Source organism: Tachysurus fulvidraco, chromosome 7 (genome assembly GCF_022655615.1).
Source record: "Tachysurus fulvidraco isolate hzauxx_2018 chromosome 7, HZAU_PFXX_2.0, whole genome shotgun sequence".
Lineage (NCBI taxonomy): Eukaryota > Metazoa > Chordata > Actinopteri > Siluriformes > Bagridae > Tachysurus > Tachysurus fulvidraco.
Window position 1 is genome coordinate 19,245,339 of NC_062524.1, and position 12,958 is coordinate 19,258,296.

Below are 12,958 nucleotides of genomic sequence, written 5' to 3' on the forward strand. Positions count from 1 at the left end.
AACCCCTATTTGTTTAATGGATCGCCCCGATTGTTTAGTCCTATTTCTCATAACAGAGAATTGTTTTTCAAAGAAGTGTTAAAACAAAGCAGTGGATTTAATAAAAGGATCGGTGTAGTACATTTTCGCTTTAATATCTAAAAGTAAAAACAAAAATTAAAACAAAAATATATACTTATTGTCTCACGAAACTGCTGATTGGGTGTTCAAAGGCACTTCACCACACCCTTTTGTCTTCCTCGACCAATCAGAAGTCAGTATGTCTTTAACTTTATCGACCAATCAGATTCGCAGTCTTCCTGACAGAACAGAACCTCAGGAGTGTGTTAGCTAACCAACCTAGCCGGATACCGCTTACTTACTTAATTACTTACTTGTGGGTGAACTATTCTGTGCTTTGTACTACAAAGCCGTCAATTCTAACAAGTTACCCCTTTTATATCAACGTCGATTTTTATTTTTACACTCATAATTTAAAAGTATTTGTTATATTTTAATGATATACTCGGCGCCCGTGCGCGTCCAGAACTACTTTGTTGCTAGCTAGCTAGCCGTTTGGCTAAGTGTAAGAGTTTGTTTCCCAGCGACAAGTCAGACCTTTTTTATTTTTATTTTTAATTTTTATCTGACCAAGATAGGAGGCTCGGGTTCCAAGATGTCGAACCGAATGGTGTGCAGAGAAGCGAGCCACGCCGGCAGCTGGTACACCGCCTCAGGTAGAGCCGAAGGAAAAGGGGGCCCTGATGTCCTGCTAGCTAGCTAACGTTAGCATCTGTAACCAGCTGTGAATGTTTAAACCCCTCGGTCTACATAATAAGGCCTCGTCTTTGTTATTGCTCGGATCACAAGCACTTTTAACACCAAACGCTTAACCGTAAGGGTCTGGTGCGAGCTGATCGGGTCAGATGGAAGTCATTTTTGTAGAACAAATCCTCACCTCGGTTAGTTACAGCTTTGTGTTGTGTTTGCTGTGTGAGTTTAGACACAAAGGCGCTGGCTGAGGGAGCTACCAGTGAGCTACAAAATGTGTCGACTCGAATGTGGATGTAGTTCGTGTGTAAATCAGTATCGGATTAAAAAAAGCAAAACGTTTTTTTTTGGGGGGAGTTTATTTTTCTAACACCCCCCCCCCCCTGCTAGCAAAATGTAGCATGTTGCTAGCTATTTGTTCAAGTGAACTAGCTTTGTTTATAGGAAAGAGAACATTCCGGATTCTATTATTCACTGTTCGTATCGAGAACGGTAAGATAATATAATTGGATGGATTATTTAGATTTACGTGTTGTATAGTAAAAAAAAAAAAAAAAAGCCTCTTTTTTTTTGTAGCCTTTGTGTGTGAACACTGGCAGGATATTTTATGTCTATATCTATCTGATTTTGGGCTCTTGGGTTGATGTCTCCAAATTGGTACCTTTTTTATTAGTCAGCAAATTATGAATCTGGTTTAAAGTGTCAGCTTGCTGGCTTTGACAAATCAGATGTGATCTTACTGGCCTTCTTTTGTCTGCATGCTCCTAGCAAGCCAAAGCCTGGGCTCGTCTGACGTCACTGTGCCTGGTCTTCTTCAGTGCTGTCATCTATTAAGACGCTTAAAAACATCCCTCTTCCCCTTTTTAAGTGTGAGGTTTGTGCACTGGGATAATTTAATCCTCATCGTAAATATTCAGAGTGCAGGGTTTGAGAGGACATGAGCGAATCCATAATCGTGATGTTTTAAAATCGACTTAATCACTCTGTAGTTGAAATCAGACGTACGCTACGTTACTGACGAGCAAGAACACATCGGTGAGCCTCCAAAAAATAGAATATTGCATGTCATTTAAGAGTTAAGAACACAAACACCAGGTTGCAATCTGCTTTAAAAAAAAGTATATAATACCCTGTAGAATTCTGGGACAACCTGAACCCATTGACCATACATTTTACTTTATGAAGACAAAACGAGTAAAAAGATCTATACGTGTTGCATTTAAACAAACCAGTAGGGAACACAGTTGCTACACTCACAAAATACTTTATTTCCAACACAGTCATCTTGTAATAAGGTGCGTGTGAGTATCTCCAAGATTGTTTACGAAATTGGACAAAAATCGCTGTAGCAGAAAGGAGTTAAATAAGTTACAGCCAGAGCAGGCATCATAACAGGATCCTTTCTCTGTCTACTGTCTTGAAGCCAAATAGCCCAAGATAACTCTCACATAGCCCTCAAGACAATTTTGAAGATTCACTCCACAATCCTGCACAGTCTTCACTAGTTCAGTGGAATTAGCTAGCTGGATTTGTTATTGACTTTATTCTCAGTGACTGTCAAATTGATGTGCACATTACAGTGGTAGAGGGCTAGTTAACAGCACTCCTAAGTACTGAGGCTCTGTACATTATGCTCCACTGTTTGCTTAATGACATTGTGTTTCCATTGATTTCTAATCATTTGTTTGTGAGAATGTGAAAAACAGGTCCAAGACAAAAGTATTTCTATTTAAAAAAAAATATATTATTATATTTTAAATGCTGTATGAATGTTTTAAGAGGTCTCCAGTTGTTCACAGAGCAAGGTGAGTAATCAGGAACATGAGGTTATTTAATTTTATGCGTAAAGAAAGAACAACAAAAAACCAATAAATTCTCACGAATCTGTTTATGTAATGTGAGTTTTTTGGATATATATATATTTTTTTATTAGAAATTCTCAGTTGGTTTTCACACTATAAGGCATAATTATAATTAGACGCCTCACCTCCGTTTACCACAACCTTTCTCTTACCTCATAGTACACGTGTGTTTAAACTAATGCCGTCAAAATCGGCTAAAACACACAAATACAATTTATTTCCCTAAAAAAAGTAAGGACCTGAGTACCAGCTGTGTTCACATCCACACTGCACCCAGGTCTCAGCTCACCACCTCCATGTGGTGTCGAATTCAGCCTCTGGTACTTCCTTGTCCATATGACGGCTTTCACATTATCAATTTTTAATGCAAACCATGCTCTTTCGTACTAAACCGCCAGTGGGAAAGCCTCCTTCAATTTTTTTTTTATTTTGAGTCATAGTATTGTATGTGAAGCACTAAACACTGTTTAAGTCTTTTTAGTGAAACCATCGTTATTTAATGTGTAGTAATGCGAGTTTTCTTTCTCTATTATTATAGGATCCCAGCTTAACGCACAGTTGGAGGGCTGGTTATCTCAAGCACAAGCTACAATAGGACCTGCTAGAGCCATTATAGCACCGTATGTGACTATCGTTTTTAAAAGGAGGACATTTTTAGATGAAAATTCGAATTCTATCTTCTGATCAAAATAAGTTCTGCATTTCTTTTTGCTTAAAAAAGACCTCCAATTAAAAACATAGTTTATTTAATGTAGGTATAAATTTCTCCTGAAATTCTCCTCTGGTGAAACTTAAGCCCCACCATCTATTATTCCAGACATGCTGGTTATACTTACTGTGGTTCTTGTGCAGCACATGCCTACAAGCAAGTGGACCCTTCTGTCACGTGAGTATATGATTATGTATTGCTGAAGCCGAGTTGATGATCATCATGTTAGAATAATCGACAGCGTTCTTGTCTGGTAGTCGGAGGGTATTTATTCTGGGACCTTCCCACCATGTGCCCCTGTCACGATGTGCTCTGTCCCCTGCTGAGGTCTACAGAACACCACTGTATGACCTGAGGATCGACCAGAAGGGTAAAGATCTGATAGCAGTTCTCTCAATATAAACGTATATGTACACCTTTAAACACACACACACACACAGGGGTTGAACAAAATAATGTGAACACTGGAGAAATGTGTGTTCTCTTTATTAGTATGATGTTAGACCACCATTTGCATTCAATACAGCTTCCAACCACCTTCTAATAGATTCATACAACATCTGAATATCTTCTAATGGTATCTTCTAGTTGCTTCAGAGAGGTTGGAACAGAGAACCGGCTACTCACACTTTTCCTTAAAATTTCCCACACTGGTGCGATGATGTCAGGTGATTGTGCTGACCAGGGCAGATGTTGAAGGTCATACTGGCGCTCCTCAAACCATGATTGAGCTGTTTTGGATGTGTGTATCTGCACTTTATCATTTGGAAAAATGGCATTGTTTGGAAACATTTGGACAATAGGATGCAACTGATCACTTCGAAGTTCCAAAATACTTGCTGGAAGTAACACGACCATGTAGGATAATGATGGACCGCAGAATACCGTGATCTGGCTGCCCAGATCTTCACAGATAAAGTCCTGTTATGCTTTGTGTACACGGTCATAGTCATGGAAACACCAAAGAGTTGGGCTGTAAAAGTTCCAGATGCTAAACAGACTCCCATGAACTGTCCCTTTTGGAAGTTTGACAAGTCAAATGTCTTAAACTAACCACTGCTGAGCATAACTGGTTTTATACTGGCATGCAACCTAGACATGTATATAGCAACAGATCCTTTTTCCACAGTAGCCTACACAAATAATATTAACCCTTATAACAATAGGTGTTCACAGAATTTTGTCCAACCCCTGTACTTTCAAGAAAGCCATATAAAAAAAACAACCTCAGTATGTAATGACAAGTGATGAATAGTTGCTTGGTTATAGTGTCTGTTGACCGGTTTGATTACTGTCTCCTTACTGCAGATGACCTCAGCACCAGGGTAAATGCTTGCTTTTAATAAAGCACAGAGCCATTAAGTTCAGCAAACATTTAGGTTTTTTTTTTTTTATTTAGCAATACTCAGCTTGTCAAACCTGTCTATAAATAACAATCTGTAGCTTTGTCAATGTGCATTGGCAGCTCAAAAAACTGCCTTACAACCTCTGCATCATGCAATCGATCTATCCCTTTTTTAGTGTATGCTGATCTCTGGAAAACGGGCATGTTTGAGAGGATGACTTTGCAAACCGATGAGGATGAGCACAGCATTGAGATGCACCTGCCTTACACTGCCAAAGCAATGGAAAGGTAGTCATCAGTTGGCTTGCAGTCATGAATCACCCATGTCTGCTCACTGGGTTCATCAAACAAGGTCACAAAAACATCATTTTCAATATGTCTAGGCCATAGTTCATAGTATATGTAGTTCGTGTAACGCTGTTTTGAACAGTGCAATGCATGCCACACTTGTCAGATAGTAGGTGTACATTATCTGCATCCGTTATTTTAGAGACTTTATTTTAGAGACTGTGCTGTCCATGTTGATGAGTGATTTAGGTTGTTTCCTTTCTGGCAGCTCGAATCAATCTAGCAGTTTTCCACTGAAGTTTCTAATCGACAAGGTGTTTTCACTCACAAAACTCTTGTTCATCTTTTGTTTTGCACACCATTCTGTGTAAACTCTACAGACTATTGTGTGTGAAAATCCCAGGGAATCAGCAGTTTCTGAAATACTCAGATCAGTCCATATGGTACCAACAACCAGTCAGAGAGAGATTACCAGACGAGCCTGACCCATATCTGCAGGAGTTTATACACTATGCTGTTGCCACATGATTGGCTGATTGGATAACTGCATAAATAAGCAGGTGTACAGGTGTTCCCATTAAAGTGGATTTCATATACAGTAGACACGTGATAATTAACGCTTGTTTTCCTTCTAAATCACAGCTGCAAAGATGAGTTCAGCATTGTTCCGGTGCTGGTGGGAGCTCTGAGTGAATCTAAAGAGCAAGAGTATGGCAAGCTGCTCAGCAAATACCTTGCTGATGAATCCAACCTATTTATAATTTCATCAGATTTTTGCCACTGGGGTGGGTCTCTCTCTCGCTCTCTCTCTCTGACTATGCCTCTCTCTCTGACTCTCTCTTTCTTTCTCTGTTTCAGTTCAGTCTCTCTCTCTGTCCCTGTCTCTCTCTCTCTCGCTCTCTCTCTCTTTCTCTCTCTGTTTCCGTCTCTCTCTCTGTCCCTGTCTCTCTCTCTCTCTCTCTCTCTCTCTCTCTCTCTCTCTCTCTCTCTCTCTCTCTCTCTCTCTGTGTGTGTCTCTGTCTCTCTGTCTCTCTCTCTCTCTCTCTCTCTCTCTCTCTCTGTGTGTGTCTCTGTCTCTCTCTCTCTCTCTCTCTCTCTCCTCCTTAACACGCTCGTACTACTTTTTTCATTCCAACCCAACACATGCCGTAATTGACGTTAATGTTAAATATTATCCACGTACTATTACGGCTTTACTGCTAAACTAACACTGTTGAATTGTGCAACTCTAGAAGTTATTGGCTAAACGATCCTAAGTGGTGGTCAAGCTTTCAATAGCTCTGCACAGATCCATACAGTCCCCTCTGAAACTATTGAAAAGGCAAGACCAGGTCATTTGTTTTTAGTGTAGACCGAAGTCATTTGGATTTGAGAACAAAAGGTGAAAAATGAACATCGTAAACAAAGTCGTTTACTTCCCGGTACTTATGTTCGACGTGTTAAACAATTAGAACATACATTTTGCATCAGCACAAATATTGGACCATTGTTGGCTTGATTCTTGTCACCCATGCATGTTCTGTTGGATTGGATGTAGTATTAGCTTCTAGATTCACGCATCTAGCCAACATGAGCAGCTGTCTATGGGAGAAATGCAAGCCATTTTTAAGCTGGGAAAAGATGGAAAAGCATGCAGAGGCCTTGCACAAACATCGGGCACTTTTCTTTTTGCATTGGCTACAAAACCACAGTACTGAGCAACAGACAGCTAGGGCTAGATAAACAAGCAAAAGATCTAAAGCTATCATGGCTGTTGTAGTCCTAAGGCAGCAACAGTGATCGTATCAATTCAGTCCAGAGCCATTATGTTTTTTTTAGTGATCCGATTCATAGCAACGAGTGTGCCGAGTGCTAGCAAGGACTCCAGCCAGACTGGCTATGATAGAATTAACTTATGAGTGCCAGTAGGTAACAAACATGAATACCCAACATCTGTGAACCCTTCAGATCTACGTAAAAAGCATTTACAAATGTTTTGAATAAACACGTGTATATGTATCATTTTTTACAACCTAGACGTAACCGTTCTTTAGTATTGTGCTTTGGGTTGGTGTCTTGCTGAATGATAAAGTTCCTTACATTTAAGGTGTCAGGGTTTTTTTTGTAATTCGTACTTCGGCAGGAAAAAGGTTTGGAATTCCTTCTGCTGCTGCCATCATGAGTGATAATCATCGATATAGATTAGATAACGTGTTCCAGAAGCAGCCATACAAGCTAAAGCCATGACACTCATCCATGTTTCGTAGCCTTTTCCTCTTTCTCCCTGACCTGATTCTTACGACTCATTAGTGATCTGCTTCTTGTCTTACGGCCTCTGCATCTCTATCAAAGTCTTCATTGAATAGTGGATTGTGAGACCTTCACCTCTGTCCCTTGGAGGATTTTTGCGCACTGACTGTTGCTTTTTTTTTTCCTTTCTTTTCTTTTCCACAGCGCTTACAGGTTTTCTTTCTTGCTGTAAGTTGCTCAGTATGCCAGTTGTTTGTTTGTTTTTTAAATATTTTTTCAGGACATGTTAAATTGTTGTTGACTGAGTTTGTGCAGCGCTTTTGATTGTACTGTACCTCACTAAGGCAAAATCTAAATTAACTGATTAGGTATTGCTAAATATCCTATTTCCTTAATTGCATCCTTTTAGTAACAACATGTTTGTAAATGCTGTTATTTTAACCACGATTCAGTAGACCTGATATTTGCAGCGATGCATAGGTGTAGTTGCCTTACGATCACTCTGGTGTGCATCTATGACGTATGGAAGTTAAACAAGGTCAATTATTCATAGGCTGTACAGCAGGAATAATCCAAGCTGGCTAAACTTACTAAGATGCTGGATATTTCTTCATCAGTGTGCACTGCGTAACACAGATTTTGGACAGATGCTCACTAACAGCTGTACTTCAGGTCCTGTGTTTCCTGTCCTTGGGCCGTTCACAATATAATATAGGACGATGATAATAACTGTAGGATAATGTTATAACCACGTTTTCCATCGTTTCAGGTCAACGGTTCCGTTACACATACTATGATGAAAATCAGGGTGAAATCTATAGATCCATTGAGCATCTGGACAAGATGGTAAACCTGAATTCTGTCATTGTTTTAGAGTTTTAAACATGGATAATATAAGTTTGGATGGTTTCTGTTATTAGAATTTCATCCTACTCTATTGAAGAAAGTGTGAAAATCCATGGGCTTATTTTTGATGTAATATGAATACAATATTGTATGTATTTTGTATTAAAAAAGCAGGGTGTTATATTAATATATATATTTCCTTCCCTTTAGGGTATGGGGATTATAGAACAGCTGGACCCAGTGTCCTTCAGTAACTACTTGAGGAAATATCACAATACTATTTGTGGTCGCCACCCCATTGGAGTTCTACTAAATGCAAGTTTCTTTTCCTCTTTTACAAATACAAACACATGCTAGTCAGCCATAGCATTAAAATCGCCTGCATATTATTGTGTAGGTCTTCTTTTTGCCATCAAAACAGCTCTGACCCTTTTAAGGCATGAATTCTACACTGTGACCTCTGAAGGTCTGCTTTGCTTTAGTGACTGACACTAAAGACTTGCGTTACAACGGGGGCAACTATTGGTGGGACCAGTATTAGTGGGGATATAAAGGTTTCCTGCCATTTGTGTTACTGTTGTTGTTCTGATCAGACCAAACAGATTAGTTTTTTGTCCCCAAGCGCGTCATTGAGCTTTACCCAGATTTTTAGTCTTGCCCATTTTTCCTGCTTCCAACACCAACTTAAAGAGAAAGTTTTGCCCTTTGACTGGTGTCATTTTTATGAGATAATTAAAGAAGTCTCATCAGTTTTCAGTTGGTTTTAATGTTATAACCGGTATACATTATATCTTGGGACAAGCACTTTAATGTTCGCATCAAACCTAAGGAGGCCAAACCTATAGTAGAAATGCATCAAACTGAACTCATGATGTAATAACGGACACTTCTGTGTTCATTATCTTAAAAGCCAATCTCAATGCAGAAGCCACTGAGGTTCTGAAGGATGTCACTGACATTTCATCAGAAATGTAGGAAGACTTGCATATTCCTGTCCATCAACCCGGTGAACGGCTTAAAACTCTATGGGTTTAAACCTATATATGAAGAAAAGTAAAACTAGTCTAGCTGAAGTTGCTGCCTCACTGCACTGACAAATCTAATCAATGCTGCTAGTGTCTGAACACAATTGCTCAGTAGTACAGGAACATGTGGATACAACAGGATACTTGTGGAGTATTGAAAGCAATGTAAGAATTACGACCTTGAGCTAATTCATAAATTTATAACATGTAACACCATATATGACAAGAATCTGAAGCAATAATGGGCATAGGCTCATTGAAACTAGACAAGATAACATTAAGGGCAAATAAAGATCCGCTCTTCAGTCCTCTGGGTGAGATTATGGCCGTAACCTGATGTGGCCTCAAGGTTTCTGTATGCTGAGAGGCATTTGTTTGCTCACCATCATTGTAAAGAGTTATTAGAGAACCAACCTGGCCAATCTCACCAGTCACCGAGTTCACATTTCCTCTTAATGATGTTTGATGTGGACATTAACTCTGAAGCCCCTGACCAGTGTCTGTATGATGTTATGCATTTTGCTGTATGTGTGTGTATTTGTGTGTTCGTGTAGGTGTGTATATCTGTAGAAGTAAGTGTGTGTGTGTATATATATATATATATATATATATATATATTATATATATACACGAACAAACCAATAACCACGCGCGCACACGCAATCTCTTAATGAGATTGTCTCATCATTCAGTTTCTTGACATTTGAGCGCATATGTTTATACATACATATTTAAACAAACCTACATGCTATGAGAAATGTATTGAAATCTGTTTAAAGATGTTGTCGAGTACCACAAGATTGTTGTTTAGACCCTGAATAATAAATCCATAGACCGTGAACATGACACACTAATGTTAAAAAAGGTTTCTACTTTCATTGTGAAAGATGACCCTCTTGTGTTTTCTCTAGGCTGTAGCAGAGCTGAAGAAGAACGGTCTAGACATGAACTTTTCTTTCCTGAATTACGCTCAGTCCAGCCAGTGCCGAAACTGGTCAGACAGCTCAGTGAGTTATGCTGCTGGAGCTCTTATAGTTCATTGAGGTGAATTCACCCAGGAGCAACTCTGAAGACCTCAGCAACATCTCCTACTTCTTTAAATAAAATAGCTCAATCACCCTCAACCTGTCTGCCTTCTAACCCCGTTTCCTTATTTTCTCTTTGCCTTTTCCAATGAAAGGACCTTAGATTTGCTGAGATGAGCTACACAGCATTAAATACTAATTAAATATTTTCAACTATCGCACCCTACTCCCTTTTTATTCCCTGTTCCACTTTGTTAATGTTCTAGTTTGGAGTACATTTGCAGCCTGTGCTGCTCTGTACGGGTTTTTTTTTTTTTTCTTTGCAAACTTTCCAGCAGTCGATTTTGTAGCTTGATGGAATCTGCAAGGACTTTACCTGTCAAGTTCTTCAATATCTGTAAGAACATTTGGTTCCGTTAAAGTTGAAATAAACAATGTATCCATAACGACAATGTTCTCTTTGCAGATCTCTGTTAATGTAATCTACCTAATAAATACGAGTTTATCATAATGCTGCAGTAATGAAATAAAAATGAGGTTACCGACAACTTTGTTACATTATTGTAAGTCCTGGAAATAGCCAACTAGTGAGGAGTCTAAGGGCTACACAGATAAAGTCCCCTATCCTCTTACTTACAATGTCAACCTTTGTATTTTTTACTTCAGCCAATTAAATTCTTTCTGCTTGCCTGTACACTTTCTTCCCTTCTCTTAATATTTTACATTAATTAGTTTAGACTCTAATTTGAATTAAAAAGCCTCACAGATTCTTACTAATCTAACTGTTTGCTGGTCGAGCAGCATAAAGAGACAGACAGATGGTGACCTCATTTAAATTCAGCTGTCATTATCAGTCTGTAAATTATGTTGGCAGTCATGGATTCTCTCCACTGTCCGGGTTCAGTAGATATACACGTCACCTTTGACGCCCGTTTTACCATAAAGCTGCTTAAGTAAGTGTAGTCCTGGTGTTAATGTAACATCATGAAACTATCAGAAACGTTCCAGTGCTATCATGAAATATTGGAACACTTGTCTGATCAGATGAATGGACCAGAATTAACTGATGTTTAATGAATGATGTTGCGTTTGTTTGGTTCTTGTTTTGTACTTTGTATGATCTTGTATATCTTATACATATAGGAATAAGAAGTATTAGCAAAAGCTTTTGTATTCAAACCATGTGTGGCAAAACATCCTCAACAAGTCTTATTACCGTTAGCTAATGCTGGTTTTGCCATGCAGATGTGTCTGGGTCATGTTCAAAGAGAAACTCCTCAGAAATTAATCGCAAATGGCATCAGTGACGCATTAACAAGGACTTTCTACATCCAGAAATATTGAGAGGATTGTGGATCATTTTGCTCTTGGCATGGTGTCACTTCTCTCTTTAAGGAGATAAAAGGGTGCCGGTCTCCTGGCATATTGGTTCCTATGCCTTTTTAGTATATAATACTAAATAAAACAATATATTCCTCTTATTGATAGTTGTAAAAGATGGACTCAATGTGGAAATGGAGTGTATACCACTGTGTGTATATTTTTCATCACTGAGCTCTGAGAGTCAGTCCATCAACAGCAAGTTGTGCTGAACAAAGACCTCGGCCTATCGAACAATGGACTCTTCTCTCGGTTGAGATCAAGGAAGCTCTTTCACTCCGTGAAAGCAAAGAGATTGAAGAGGAGCTTCTTCCCATAGGCTCTTTAGGCCCTCAAACATGATGGCAACTAGAACTTGGACTTTTCTAGACTTGTCTGGTCAACTAGAATGCTACATGGCTTCAGATTATGCTAAATAATTTACATCAGATGCTCATTAGTGTGTTTTGATGCTTATAACAAAAGTCTGTCACTTCTTTTGTTTTTTCCCCCCTTCTTTTACACACACACCATACGTAATGTTTAAAATAAGATATGCAGGTGTCTGTACTTAAATTATGAGGGAACATCTAAGCATGAAAACAACAAAACACAATCTTTGGCTCGAGCTTCCGTCTTTCATAATCTCTGAGAGGGTTCAAGAATACTTTTGAGGGTTTTGAAGAAGATTCACGTTGAGGAACGGGAGAAAATGTTCCTAAAAATCTTATAGAGACATCCAGGACATATGAATGCATTGGGTGAATAGATAATCATTAAGCAAACAACGTTCTGGACTTACAGAATGTATAATCAACAAAGATTTACGTGAAAAGTCCAACAAAATATTGGCTTGTCTTTCAGTTTCATTGTCCAACATGTGTACGTCAGTCGTGTCTAACTGCCAGCATTTTAGGTGTCACATTTATTAATAAGGATATTATTATAAATTCAATGCCAAGACAAATATATGTCTATTTCCTTATCACCACTGACTATCATTTAAAACCCACCTGGGCCATGTTGCAAAATTACGCTCTGAATTTGAGGCTCTGAATTTGTGATTTTTCTTCTCAAATCTTCTCATTTCTTTAGACAAAGTGTTAATTGTTGGTGACTACAACATTACTGTCTGACTCCACGTAGCTGGATCAGTCAACCGAGTATTTAGTGCCAGTGTTTTGTTACGCCCAGGAAAACAGAGTGCAAAAAGAAAAGAGAAGAAACTTGAGATGAACAGAAGACCACTTGTAAAGTAGAACGTAAATGGTGTCAAACTTAATAAATGGTGTCAAACTTTCAAGCCTCTGGAGCTACAGACAATCTCTTTCCAGATCTCAACATCATTCCACCATGATTATAGGTAACAACAATAATCCTTCTGTTTTTTGTTTGTTTGTTTGTTTGTTTGGTTTTTTTTGTTTTGTTATTTCAAAGAAATAATACCAGATGCATTCAAACATCATCTAAACATAACGTTCTTCTGTAAGCACTGGTTATGTATCATCTATCTATCATAG

At 38.7% G+C, this 12,958-nt stretch overlaps 1 protein-coding gene across 4 annotated transcripts; it reads left to right on the forward strand.

Moving 5' to 3' along the window:
- Nucleotides 1–280: 280 nt before the first annotated feature.
- memo1 (mediator of cell motility 1) lies at nucleotides 281–10,531 on the forward strand. 4 transcript variants are annotated; one of them, XM_027174423.2, is made up of 11 exons: nucleotides 285–716; nucleotides 1,519–1,624; nucleotides 2,530–2,555; nucleotides 3,151–3,232; nucleotides 3,430–3,498; nucleotides 3,579–3,691; nucleotides 4,843–4,954; nucleotides 5,597–5,739; nucleotides 7,953–8,029; nucleotides 8,240–8,344; nucleotides 9,966–10,531. In XM_027174423.2, exons 1-11 carry the CDS (start codon nucleotides 656–658, stop codon nucleotides 10,095–10,097), a joined length of 1,026 nt encoding a protein of 341 aa, XP_027030224.1. In that variant the 5' UTR covers nucleotides 285–655; the 3' UTR covers nucleotides 10,098–10,531. The 4 variants fall into 4 exon arrangements, with proteins under 4 accessions (XP_027030226.1, XP_027030224.1, XP_027030223.1 ...); XM_027174422.2 differs by lacking the exon at nucleotides 285–716 and adding an exon at nucleotides 734–1,242; XM_027174425.2 differs by lacking the exons at nucleotides 1,519–1,624; nucleotides 2,530–2,555 and having other exon boundaries at nucleotides 281–716.
- The last annotated feature ends 2,427 nt before the right edge of the window (nucleotides 10,532–12,958 follow it).

Bases quoted from the DNA above. Each gene is read 5' to 3' on its own strand.
- memo1 (XM_027174422.2), top strand. From the start codon at position 1,152: ATGTTGCTAGCTATTTGTTCAAGTGAACTAGCTTTGTTTATAGGAAAG. The intron at 1,625-2,529 runs GTTTGTGCACTG...GAATGTTTTAAG, and splicing joins TTCCCCTTTTTAAGTGTGAG to AGGTCTCCAGTTGTTCACAG. The intron at 8,345-9,965 runs GCAAGTTTCTTT...TGTTTTCTCTAG, and splicing joins CCATTGGAGTTCTACTAAAT to GCTGTAGCAGAGCTGAAGAA.